The 12,907-nt window shown below is 43.1% G+C and overlaps 1 protein-coding gene across 1 annotated transcript in view; it reads left to right on the plus strand.

Annotated features, from left to right (window-relative positions):
* TNFRSF10B (TNF receptor superfamily member 10b) overlaps nucleotides 1-12,907 on the plus strand; it is a 37,372-nt gene that overhangs the window by 16,409 nt on the left and 8,056 nt on the right. The window contains exons 3-6 of the mRNA XM_063311297.1: nucleotides 6,448-6,586; nucleotides 8,312-8,473; nucleotides 10,009-10,123; nucleotides 11,236-11,454. Coding sequence (XP_063167367.1) covers nucleotides 6,448-6,586; nucleotides 8,312-8,473; nucleotides 10,009-10,123; nucleotides 11,236-11,454 — 635 coding nt within the window. The remainder of the gene's footprint in view (nucleotides 1-6,447; nucleotides 6,587-8,311; nucleotides 8,474-10,008; nucleotides 10,124-11,235; nucleotides 11,455-12,907) is intronic.

Here is a 12,907-nt window from a genome sequence, read left to right on the forward strand (position 1 = left end):
TTTCAATGTATTTGATGCATCGTAACGTTTCGCATGTCATTAATTGGATGCGTGTTTCATTTGTCTGGGGAGGATGGGAACGATTATATTTTGGCTTTGCTTTGGAATGTGTTTCTGTTATCTACTGCGCTCAAGGTTACTTTCCCAGGCTAGCAACTCTGACGATTGCTAGCACCTGTGCCGGGCGGGGCTGTTACGAGGGAGGCGGGATACGTTTGAAGCAAGGGTTTAAGTTTGTATTTGGCGCGCTTTTGCTCATTCTCAGCTTTCTCTGTATTTGTCTGTGGTCCCTTAATAAATCAGATTTCATTTAGCAGCCTCTTGTGAGTCTGAGTATTTGGGGCTAGGGCAATCATTACACTAGATGGGGAAAAAGTTGCAGCCACTGTTCCTTATCATAAGGCCAATATAGCACAAAATGGCTTAATTTTCAGGAACTCCTTCACCACAGGGGCAAAATCTTTGTTCACCTGGGACACCCCATAATTCCCCCCCCAAAACAGCTGTGGGGGTGCTTAAATCTCACCAGGGTTAAGGCTGTCCCGAATTTGGGAAGGATCATGTGGCTTAGATATCTGGTTGGCTTGAAAAAAGGTCAGTACCTGCCAAATAACATATCTTGGGGTATGGCTGTCACAAGTTATAAATCTTTAGCTATGAAATAAAGGAATGTTAATTAATTATTTATTCATCAGATTTATCACCGCCCATCTCCCCCACAAGGAGGAACTCTGGGCGGTTCACAATAAAACACTTAACCATAATATAATATAAATAATATACAATAATATCAATAACATAACAATATAAATATGTTAAAATATAATAAAATCCAGATGGCTAAGATGTCCTCTCTGTCCACAAGCAAAACAGGTCAATTCTACAGAGCTAGCCATCCCCAAGAGGAACTATTCTCTTTCCCACCCCAGGCATGTTGACAAAGCCAGGTTTTTAATTTTTTTCGGAAGTCCAGGAGCGAGAAGACCTGCCTCAGCTGTGGGGGTGGGGTGGGGAGAACGTTCCAAAGGGCGGGTGCTATTGCAGAGAAGGCACGCTTCCTCGATCCCACCAGATGAAACTCCTTAACAGATGGGATCCGTAGCATGATCCGTAGCATGCTCTCTCTGCATGCCCGAATTTTAGTTCTTTATTTGTTACTGTTTATTGTTATTTAATTGGGTGAGCCACCCAGAGTCACATATATGAGATGGGTGGCTTTATTGAATGAATGAATGAATGAATGAATGAATGAATGAATGAATGAATGAATGAATGAATGAATGAATTGGCTGGCTGGCTGGCTGGCTGGCTGGCTTTACCTTCATTTGGGGAGGTAATGCAGATGGTTGGGATAAGACCCTTTCTATTGGCAAGGAGCATCTCAGGCCACCTTTGGTGACCGTGTTTATGAGGGTTGAGTTCCCATGGAATTAATCTGTGAGTTGATCCATGCTGGTTGTGAATAGATCTGTCAGAACCAGAAGTGAGTGGGGAGAACCCCTTTGCTTCCTCCATGATTCCTTTCTTCCCACCTTTTCCTTCTCTCTTTCTGCAAGGTCTCACTGGTGCCTCCTTCCTTTCTTGGCCAGTAGTCAGGCAGGGTGGGGGCGGATTCTGTAGCTTTTCAGAAGTTGGAGCTGATGGCTGGAATTTCCATCCTCTGACCTGAGATAAGTGTTTTTCCAAGCTCCCCCATTCTACATGGTGGTAGCATTTGCATATAAAAGCCCTGCTGAGCTAGAGGTCACCAATGTTACACAAATACAGTTGACCTCAAGTGGTGGTGGAGACTCCTACTGACCACATGCAGTTTCTTGGCAGTGTTTACTAAGTGATCAGTCATTGCCTTCTTTCAGGATATTTTTTTTATCTTCACACTCTGATTTACAGCCCTGGGATTCTCTGGTGGTTTCCATCCAGGTCCAGTCCTGCTTAGCCTCCAAGACCACCACGGTGGGCAAGTTTGTTAGCCCCAGTTACATATGCTGAGACTAACAAACTTTAGTTTAAGTTAATTTGAGAACTGCAGGAGTTGAGGCAAATCTGTGAATGGCTGCTAATATCAGTCCTTTTTTTTTTTCATTAGCATGGGATAAGTTTTATTTGCCCAACTCTACTCATCTCTGGGTGCTTACAGTTCTTCAGAAAACAGTGGAATAGGAAAACCAGATCATAGGCATCCAGAAGGAAACCATACATAGTAAACAAAATGTCCCACAGGGGCTCAGCAAGTACTCCAGGATCTGGGAAAATAGTCAAGTTTTCAAGGCTTTTCAAACATAATCAGGGTGGAAACCAGACAAATCTCTGGGGGGAATACTAATCCAGAGAAGGCAGCACTTCCGATGTCAGATAGGTGACATTGCTTAATTATTGCTTAATCTTAAAACGTTTGCCTTTAGCAGCAAAGCAAATTGGGTTGTTTGATAAAAAAAATTTCAAAGTCTGCCAATGGGCAATATCATAACTGGAATTGACCAAACTCACAGAAATGAGCAGGTTTTGCTCTAGAGCAGTGTTTCTTAACCTGGGCAACTTTAAGATGGGTGGACTTCAGCTCCCAGAATTCCCCGGCCAGTCATGCTGGCTCAGGAATTCTGGGAGTTGAAGCCCACCCATCTTAAAGTTGAGGAGGTTGAGAAACACTGCCCTAGAATCTATTATGAGGATGCTAAACAAAGGAGAAAAAAAGCCTCTTGTGGGTATAGGGATAAAGTCTGCATCTGGTCCCAGTCTTAAAGTGGGTTGGTGAAGGATCTTCAGGATTTTACGCAAGTTTCAGGTTATACCTTAGGACTGTTGAAACAGTAAAAATATCCATTACTTAATTATTAGTAACAAACAAAAATATTATACATTATTTAATGAAAATACAAAAATATTATACTTTACGTATTTATTAATCATGAGCCTACTGAATCGGTAATTCATCCTGTTGGCTCTGTTTGCATTGTTTTGGGCCTCAGTGTTCTCCCAAAGAAGAGTGTGTTGTCAAACACAGATGCCGGAAGCTAGGACTAGATGGAGTCCCTGGGCCACGTGACCTTGGCTTTTCCAAAGAGATGGGCAAAATGCCTGAATGAGGCTGAAATACTTGGTGGCTTCTCTTAACCAAGTTTCTGAAATATCTAAACATGGGAACAGATCACTGAGTTCCTGCATGTTGTTATCCAAGAACAGCTGGCTGTGAGTGAACAGCCATAGGTCCACCAGTATAATGACTCATAGCTTTCTTTACAATAGCCAACACTTACCCATTGCTCAGTAGTAATGAGATTTATCCCAATAGTTTTGATTATTCTTGTTTTTGTATTTCTGTACTGAATAAAAATTACAAATCAACAAGAACAATGGAAGGAAATTGACAAATGTTGTTCAATAATATTTATTGTGTGGAGATTCCCTAAACTGGGCCAGGAATGACAACCTTTCTAGCCACATTTCACAGTCTTGCCCAATAGCAGGCATAAACAATGTATGTATTGTGGTAACCTGGAGCCATTGTAGTTCAGAAACAAAGCATGCTTTGTAAATCCAAATAATTAGGGCTTGCATAAGCATCCATTTTGGGAGGCTTTAGGGAACATTTTTTTGAACCTGCATGTTCTTTCCAAATCTTTACATTGGCCCAAGACGCTTAGTTATGCAGATGCAGGTTACCTGTACGAAAGATTACAACTATCTTATCAGTTAACAATTGTAATATGTTAAAAACCCAAATATGTTAAAAACCCATTATGTTGTTTAAACCCTTCTGACATTGCTTTCTTAATATTCTGACTATGGTGATGATTCTGAAACCACCTGAGATTCTGATTATGGTGTCTAGTATTCAGTTTTAAAATGCTGAAGGAGCTGCTGTTTGCATATTTAACAGCACATGAAACTACTTATCAGCTAAGTGGTGGCCCTTAGCTAACCTAAACTATCTCTAAAAAGCTAAGCAGGGTCATCAGACCTTGTATGGGGGACCACTAAGGCGCCCCAGAATTGTAAGCTAGTTGGGAAGTTGAAAAAAGCATCCTGCAAGAAAACACTGGCAAAGTACTTCCAAATCATGCCCAGAAAACTGCATGATGTTACATGCGCTCCCAGGTTCAGCTTATGGTTACTCACACACCCACAGATCTTGTCAACCCCCCTTGCTTTCTACCTGGGTTTTCCAGAGAGGTGCAGCTTGAGCAGACAAGACACACAGCCCTGGTCAAATAATTAGGGACACACCCAAATCACTTTCAGTGGAACCCTGAGGGCACAACAGGTTCTTTGTAAAACACAGAGACCCAGTGAATTTAAAATACCAGGAAAACTTTACTGGTTGCAATGTACATTTGCTCTTTTTCACACACACAGTCATCCACATTTACCCACTTCCTTCTCAACTAGGCTGCCAGGCTCTAGCTAGAGGGATGTGTTACACACGCTGCTCCCAGGTTTGGGTTATGGTCACTCGCTCACACACTCACAGCCTGTTGAGGCACACGGATCTTGTCAGCCCCCCTTGCTTTCTACCTGGGTTTTCCAGAGAGGTGTGGCTTGAGCAGACAAGACGCACAGCCCTGGTCAACAGCTGGGAAATAATTGGGGCCACACACAAGTCATTTCCAACTGAACACTGAGGCACAACAGGTCCTTTGTAATACACGGAGGCCCAGTGAATTTAAAGTAACAGCAAAACTTGGTACATTTGCTCTTTCATGCACACACATACACACTCATCCACGCTTACCCACTTCCTTCTCAACTAGGCTGCCAGGCACTAGCTAGAGGGACAAAGCCGCCAAGTCTGGATCCAAAGACGACTCAAGGAGTGGGCGAGCTCTGGGACCCCTTTTATCCCCCAAAGTTCCTGCTTGTTGATTCACAGGACTGGCAGCTACTCTGGCCTTGTTAATTTACCAGTCTGGTAGCTGTTGATGGGATTGGGGTGGGGGTTTCCATGTGCTCAGGCCCAACTTCCATTGTCTGGTCCAGGTGACGTTTTCTTCTTTGTTTCTTTAAGGACTTCTTGTCTACCTCCCCGAAGGGATCTTTTAGACAAGATACCTGGCTTTTTGTCCTCTCTTGCTTACATGCCTGCTTCATCTTTAGGTTATGGCAGCTTCAGCCTAGTCTCAGGAGGGAACTTGGAGTCCGCAAACTGGAGTGGGGGCCATGTCGCATTTAGGTGGGGCTGGGTTTGGAGGTCTGAGTTTGTGGGGTTTTATGTTTTTTTAAAAAAATGTGATATGCCTATTGTAGTGTTTCTACCACAGTACAGTTTTTTTAATTGTTTTTGTTTCCCACCTCCAAATGACGGTACTGCGAACTGTCCGTTTTCAGCAGTAGTGGCCAGAAGGGCCTCCGACAGCTGCAAAGGGGGGACTTGGGGGCCACAGGGGCCCTACCCCCACCTTAAACTTAATTGATGTTATAGCTTTAGCTCCATTGAACATGGTTATAAATGCTAACAAACCAATTAGGTACATTAAAGAAACACAGTATAATATCTCTTATTTTTGGTTGGGCAAAGATACAGTGACTGGACTAAAATCACCCAGTGAGTTTCCATGGATAAAAGTGGATTTGGACCCGGGTTACTCCAGTTATAATCCAACCCCGCACCAGCCTGGCTCTCTTTTTTCCAGAAAGGACATAAAAGTTAGTCTTTGGCTTAGAATGGGGAGCCTTTGGCTTATATCCAGAATGGTCAATTTTTCAGTATCTAGGAGATGAACTTGTTTTGATAATTGTTGTGACTGATGGCTGGAAATGGCAAGGCAAAGTCATGCTAACATCACTAAAGTGGACAGAGTTGGGGTTTCTGGTACAGTTGAGAGGGAGAATTTTTTTTTAAAAGATCTGTTCAACCTAAATGAAAACCTACCCACCTCTTTTTCCCAGCCACATTAAAAAAACAGTAGGAAATTAGACCTCTGGTTTTTTTTCTGTAGGTGGAAAAGGTAGCAAGATTTTGGGGGGCTGCAAGTAGTGTTTGGGGGCTGCATATGGCCCTGGCCTGCAAGTTTCAGTATCTCTGTGGAAGAGGTATATGATAAACCATACATTTTTACAGCTGCATAAAGAAGAGAGAACTTAGGTAAGTGAGGAACATACAACATTAATTGGTTTACACCAGTTGAGACTCTTGGTTGATCTCACTACATCTACACTGACTTGCAGCAACTTTTCTACACCTTTGGGCACAAGACTTCACCATCACCTGCTAACTAGCATTTCCTACACAGTATATTTATATCTGGAAGGAGATGCTAGAGGGGAATTGCTGGCTGGGGAATTCTGGGAGTTGAAGTCCACACATCTTAAAGTTGCCAGGGTTGAGAAACACTGCTAGAGCGTGGCAGCAATAATGATTGGGCAACATCAGCCTTTGTTAGGTCAGCATGCTGTCTTCTCAGAGAGGCACAGACTAAAATGATTCCCTACTTCTCTTGTCTTTGTTTCCAGCGTGAAGCCATAATGGCAAGACTTCCTCAAATGCCAGATCCAGAGGTCACTGCCCCGATGGTACCAGACGATGAGACCAAGGAGTTCTATATTCCTTATGGGAATAATGAAAAACATAAGTGCAAGAAATGCCCTGCAGGTACCACATTATCACCTTGACCTGACCCTTAGACCTGGAGATCTACTTACCTTGCTCCTTTTTTGAGGAAGATAAGTTGGACAGTTCTTTCTTGCTGACTGTGTGGGGCAAAAAAGTTTCATAAGACTGTGCCAAATAATTATTTTTGTATGTGACTGTTTCTAGTTCTAAGAAATCTGAATAGATGGAGGCTCAAGGGATGGTTTGACAACCATGCTGGTGCAGTGACAAAACTGAACAGGAAATGACCCATTCAAAGAATTGTGGTAGAAGCCATTGGAAGTTTCAGATAACAGCAGAAACTAATTTCCTTAAAAGAATCACACTGCATAAGCCACTTCCCAGGAATTCATGAATCAGTGAGGATGTGAACAGCTAGATCACAGATGGGAGAAATTGTGGCCCTTGAAAAGTTAAGATAGGATTCCAGAAGACCTAGTTAGCATAACCATAACCCTTGGGGGAGATGGGTGGTGACAGAAATTTGAAATATAAATAAATAAATAAAATATATAACCATAAATAAGGAATTTGGAAGTTGTAGTTTGGGCACATCTGGATAGCTACCACTTCTGTGAAGCTGGATCCATCCCAGCACAAAAAAATACTGGTGTGGTGTTCATGTCATTGTAGCTAAGGAGATGATTCAGAGGGATTAGAAAATCATCCTGCTATTCAAAAAAATATGTGTGGTTTTCCCCACCCCCACCCCCACCCCCCTCCCAATGAATAGGCTCAGGATGCTCCTGATGAAGTTCCATTCCTGCCTCCCTTGATATATGTATTTCTGAGCACATCTGCAATGTATCCTTGCGCTAAAAAAGGCAGATTCCCAATTGGTTGACACATATCTGCTTCTACACTCGATACTAGGACACTTCCACACTGTACAGACAGTATTTGTCGGAAGGTTGGCGGTTCGAAACCGCGCGGCGGGGTGAGCTCCCGTTGCTAGTCCCAGCTCCTGCTCACCTAGCAGTTCGAAAACATGCAAATGTGAGTAGATCAATAGGTACCGCTTCGGCGGGAAGGTAACGGCGTTCCGAGTCGTCATGCTGGCCACATGACCCGGAAGTGTCTATGACAACGCCGGCTCCAAGGCTTAGAAACGGAGATGAGCACCGCCCCCTAGAGTCGGACACGACTGGACTTTACGTCAAGGGAAACCTTTACCTTTTATATAACCACCCATGATTCTGGGTGGCTCTCAAGTTAAATCAACAAAAAGCAAACTCATATAAAGTTAAATATAAAAGAGTTAAAGCAAATAAGTAAAACCATAAAAATCGCAGGAGTGTCAACCTACCACTCGCAAGCAATACAGCCATCTTGTAGGCTCCCCACCTCTACAAGATCCCCAGGCCTGATGGCACAGCCATGTCTTCAGGGACTTCCTAAAGGCCAACAGGGCTGGGGACAATCTAACCTCAGGGGATGATTTTCCAGAGGGCAGGTGCTGCAGCAGAAAAGGCTCTCCTCCTGGGTCCCATCAGATGGAACTTCTTTGTAGATGGGACCCGCACCATGCCTCTTCTGCTGGATCTGATGGGACAGGTAGATATAACTGGGAAGAGAGAATTGCTAGTTGCTGTCTGTATTTGTGTATTTATATTCTGCCTTTATTTTGTGCAACATATGGACAGCCATTGTCCACCCAAAAGCTGAACCCTGAGATGTATGCATAGGTCTGCAGTTTCTAAAGAGCCTCTGTCTTTTAATATATACTTACTTCCTACATTTTCTGCTTTCTTCCAGGTTCTTATGTCCTTGAGCCCTGTAAAGTCCCCAGAACTGAAGGGATTTGCCAACCCTGTGAAAACGGCACATTTGCCAACAACTTGAATTCATTTGACAGATGCTTTTTTTGTCAAGTCTGCAGGACTTTAGGTATTGCGGGTGGAGACAATGTTAGGGGTTTCTGTGTCCATTGTGTGCAGGATAGCCCTGCTCTGCGCTCACTGCTAAAAGTGGAGAAGGTTTGGACCAGGTTTTGGAGGAAACAACACAGAATCTGCAGAAGGGCTAAAAAAGATAATCTGGTGATGTGATGATTCCACTGGTAGGAGCTGAGCATCTTCAACCTGTTTTTGCAGAGTTTGCAGGAGAGTTGAAGGAAGGAAAGAGTGGGAAGCTTGTAATTCCCATCTTTATTTCAAATTAAAACAAGGAAAACATTGTGCTAACCTCCAAGGGTGTGACCTCAGGGTGCTAATCTACATGCTGGTTCAGGATTGCCTAACAAGAGTTTGGATGCTGGCTAGGGATAATGGGAGTTTAAGTGTAATATAGCTGGAGGACACCAGGTTGGGGAAGAATAGTTCAGAATGAAGAAACCTTTCTTAGGAATGACAATCTGCAAATGACGTGAGCTTTAGATGGTTAGAGCTTGTAAACGAAATGTATAACGGCTGAGCCGTGCATCACGCTAAACCGCCATATGGTTTGTTTGCAGTTTAGCACAGTGTGGAATCAGTAAAACAAGCAGATGACTTTGAACTGCTTACAGCATTTTAAATCAAAAGCTTGAGTGGAGGGCTGGCTTGGTTCTTCAGTGAAGCCCATCTTGGCACTCTATGTTGGGTCCTGCTTTCACAGCGAGACACAGAAGAGACTGTCTTCTGCTGAGGTATACAGGGAAAAGCATGCTTTCAGGGATAGGGTTCAGGAAGGCAGGGAACAGTTAGACCAGCCTTTCTCGACCCTTTGACCCAGGAGGAACCCTTGAAGTATTTTCCAGGCCTTGGGGAACCCCTGCACATTCAGGCTCAAAGAGGCCAGAAGTTACAAAATCATTATATTCGTTTCAGGTGTGGACCTGTATAGATGCATTGACAATGTTCTTAAATGAATGGAACTTGCCTCTTTAATGTGAAGTCACCCAAATTTGAAATAATCTTTTAAGTAAATCGTGATCTCCCAGGGAACCCCTAAAGACCTCTTGTGGAACCCTAGGGTGCCATGGAACCCTGGCTGAGAAGTCCTGAGTTAGACTGACAAACTGTTGTAACAAAGTCTTTGGGTTTCTGGAAGTCTCCAGAATCTCTTTGCTTCCCCCATTTTCAAAGCAGATTTTATTAGCTTAAGACTTAGAAGCTTGATTTCTTATGTTTGAAATAATATTTTTAAGCAATAAAAAGTTATAAATCCAACAGATTGAAGAAATGAAATGAAACCTGAGGCCCACCATTGCTTTTATGGAAAGGTTCCCATGACTGCATTCTGAGAATGAGCTCACATGTCACACTAAGCCAAAATGAGGCATATTTGCTTTTGGTAATTGAACCACCTCTGCTCATCTCAATAAATCATGGTTAAGGATATCATGGGCTAACATGCAGTGTGATCTTAGTCTGTGTCTTCTTTGCTACTGAGAAACTGCAGCTGGGCTATAGTTCTAAATTTGTGATTTATTCTCTTCCCAGATGAGGTAGAAATAAAGAAGTGTACTGCAACCACAGATACTGAATGTGCCTGCAAAAATGGTACCTTCTGCTCTCCCAGCGAGCCATGTGAAACTTGCCATAGATGTATGCAAAGGTCAGCATTAATTGAATTGACACTGCTTAAAAATGCTGTGGTACAAACTTGGCATTCTCTGTTCTGATACCCCCAAATTGGGAGAGGTTTGGAGAATTTGCACTGAATGAAGATCATGGATCTTTGGGGAGGGGAGAGCAAGCTAGAGAGAAAAAATACGAAGTTCTGCACTAAAACCCTCTAATTTCCAAGCTTTGAGCAGAGTCTGATGATGCATTCATAAAGGGTACCCTGAGGTAGGGCTTTGAAGCTGTGTTTTCATCCCTCTGAAGCCACAGCTTGAAGCATTAAAGCACCGCATCCTTGCAGAGACTTGGCACAACTGCCTTGAAGGCCACCTTGCACTGTCAGTCTGAGCATGAGCTTTCTTTTGGTGGCCATAAGTAAGATCTGCCCCTGCCCTAGAGGGATGTGGAGATGCCTCATAGCAGCTACACTGAGCCTTTAAGCTCCTGAATGACGCTTTGTGAAGCAGTGGTTTTGTGCAGATTTACATTTGGGGGTATTAGGGAAGCTAAGAAGAAGAGGCCAAGCTCAGAAATAATACTGGAACTGCAAAGGCTACTGTATCCACCCTGGAAAAATTGCCTTCACAGACAGAGAATTCTCTGCTTCAGAGAATGACATCAGGCGCAATAGGCTTGTTGGCTGCTTCTTGAATAAATAGCTTCTACAGAGTGATGAAATTGGTCTGTCCATCACCGGGTGGTGGTTTCCTTTTGCCAATCAATCACCGCAACAGAATGGAAGGTATACCTGAAAGGAACAATTCCAGTGACTGCCACAATACAATCCAGCAATTGTGACACCATAGCAACTCTCATCTGCTTGCTTAAGTGCTGGTTGTATATGCATTTGTTTTTTATAATACACACACACATACATAAACATATACATAGATACATATGTTTACGTTTACATTTACCTATGGTATGTCTTGGAAATATTCTAGATTGGCAAGTAACCTAGAATCTTAGGACAAGTTGCAGTCAGTCAGCTGCTTCTTAGCTGCTTCTTATAGTGATGGAGCTGTCAGCAATTCCAGGCAATGCTAGTTCAACCTGTGTGGTGTCCAAGTCCTTCAATGTCTATTTTTCTTCTTGCGCCTGTAGCTGCCATCCTGGAGAAAAAAAGGTGCAGGACTGCACGCCTACAAGTGACATCCAGTGTCTTCCTGCTGCAACCCCATCACCTCCAACAGGTAGACCAATATCATGTGGATGTGAGAGGCAGTATGTTTTCTGCTATGGTGCTATTCCTAAGATGAATTTTCATACAGAACAAGAAGGAACTGTAACAACACGTTGCTGTGATGAGGGATGGGATACTTGGTTAGGATACTTCCTGGCCAGACAAATGATTCAATTCCAGTTCTCTGGCTTTTTAATCTGCAACTGTCCCTTCTCCAGAAGAGAGCCAGCATTGTGTATCTGCTAAGCAGGCACAGTTCTTTGGAAGTTGCTGTCATATCACCACGATCATCCCTAGCTCCTTCAGCAGATGGTATCATCTGGCTGATTTTCTCTGGGCTTGGAATTTATGCAGAGTTGGACCTAATTAATATTTAGATAGGAGACAAAGAATACAAGGCAAGGGCGAGACTGGGAAGTTGGGAAACCTCCTGGCAGAGGCAATTACACACCAGTACACACTGCATGGTTGTGTCCACATGGTCATCAGGACTAGAAGAAGCCTTTATTTTGCCATTCTGACTGGGTTTATTTATTTATTTTTAAAATGTGTTACCTTTGCAAACTTTAGGAATTTGAAACAAAAAACTTAGGAAAAACTCCTATTTTGTGTAGTGTTTGTTGAGATACCTAAAGCTATACGCTTTGTTTGTTATTAGTATATAGGATTGTGGCTTTTATCTCAATTTTGTTTTGATGAGAGGACAATGGATAGTTAAAGGGCCATTTTATTTATTTTTTGGATTTATGTCCCACCGCAATCAAGATTCTCCACAGATTTTTTTTTTTTGATCGTATGGCATAGCAGTTCAGTGTTCATGCTGCTTTTTCTGGCCGGGAAGTCCTTGTGAGGTCCAGCAGCCAGTTGTGCAGGCTATTTGGCCATGAGAAGTCACGTTGCCCAGGGTGCACCATGTGGAGGCTAGTCTCCATTGCACCGAGTTGGGCTGAGAGAGAGGGACTGGCCCAAGGTCACCCAGCTGGCTTTTGTGCCTCACAGACTCCTGGTTTCTAGCCCAGCACCTTAACCACTAGACCAAACTGGCTCTCACCTCCACAGATAACAAGACCTATAGAAAATAACTAAAATAGCCCCTGTAAATCTAGTTTAAAACATCCAACATAATGTCACAAAACAATCAAAACAGGCTGGATCCAAACCATGCAACATCTACTACAATATTACAATGTTAACCCAGGATATGCATCAATGGCTAATTCTAAATTATAAGTGCTCTGTAGAAAAGCTTAACTGAGGGAAAGGGTTAGCCTGATTTCCATTGGAAGGGTCTTTCGAAGAGCTGGTGCGTTTAATTGGCTGTTAGCCATTTCTCCTGAGATGATCTTAACTATGGAGCTGATTCCAGTTGGAGGAGGCAGTTCTGGAGATAACTACATGCCAAGAGAGGAAAGGGTTTGTAGGTAAAAATGTTATTGGAAGCCTCTCAGAAGCCTGTGCAGGACCCCAATTTGGGGAAGCATACCATCCAAATGATCAGTCTGTGTATTTGCCTTTTCTCCCCTTCCTTTTAAGGTTCCCATGAACTAGGATGGATCTCGGTCTTGATTCTGCCAGTTGTGGTAGTTGCAGGGC

The sequence above is a fragment of the Candoia aspera genome, chromosome 9 (assembly GCF_035149785.1).
Source record: "Candoia aspera isolate rCanAsp1 chromosome 9, rCanAsp1.hap2, whole genome shotgun sequence".
Classification (NCBI taxonomy): Eukaryota; Metazoa; Chordata; class Lepidosauria; order Squamata; family Boidae; genus Candoia; species Candoia aspera.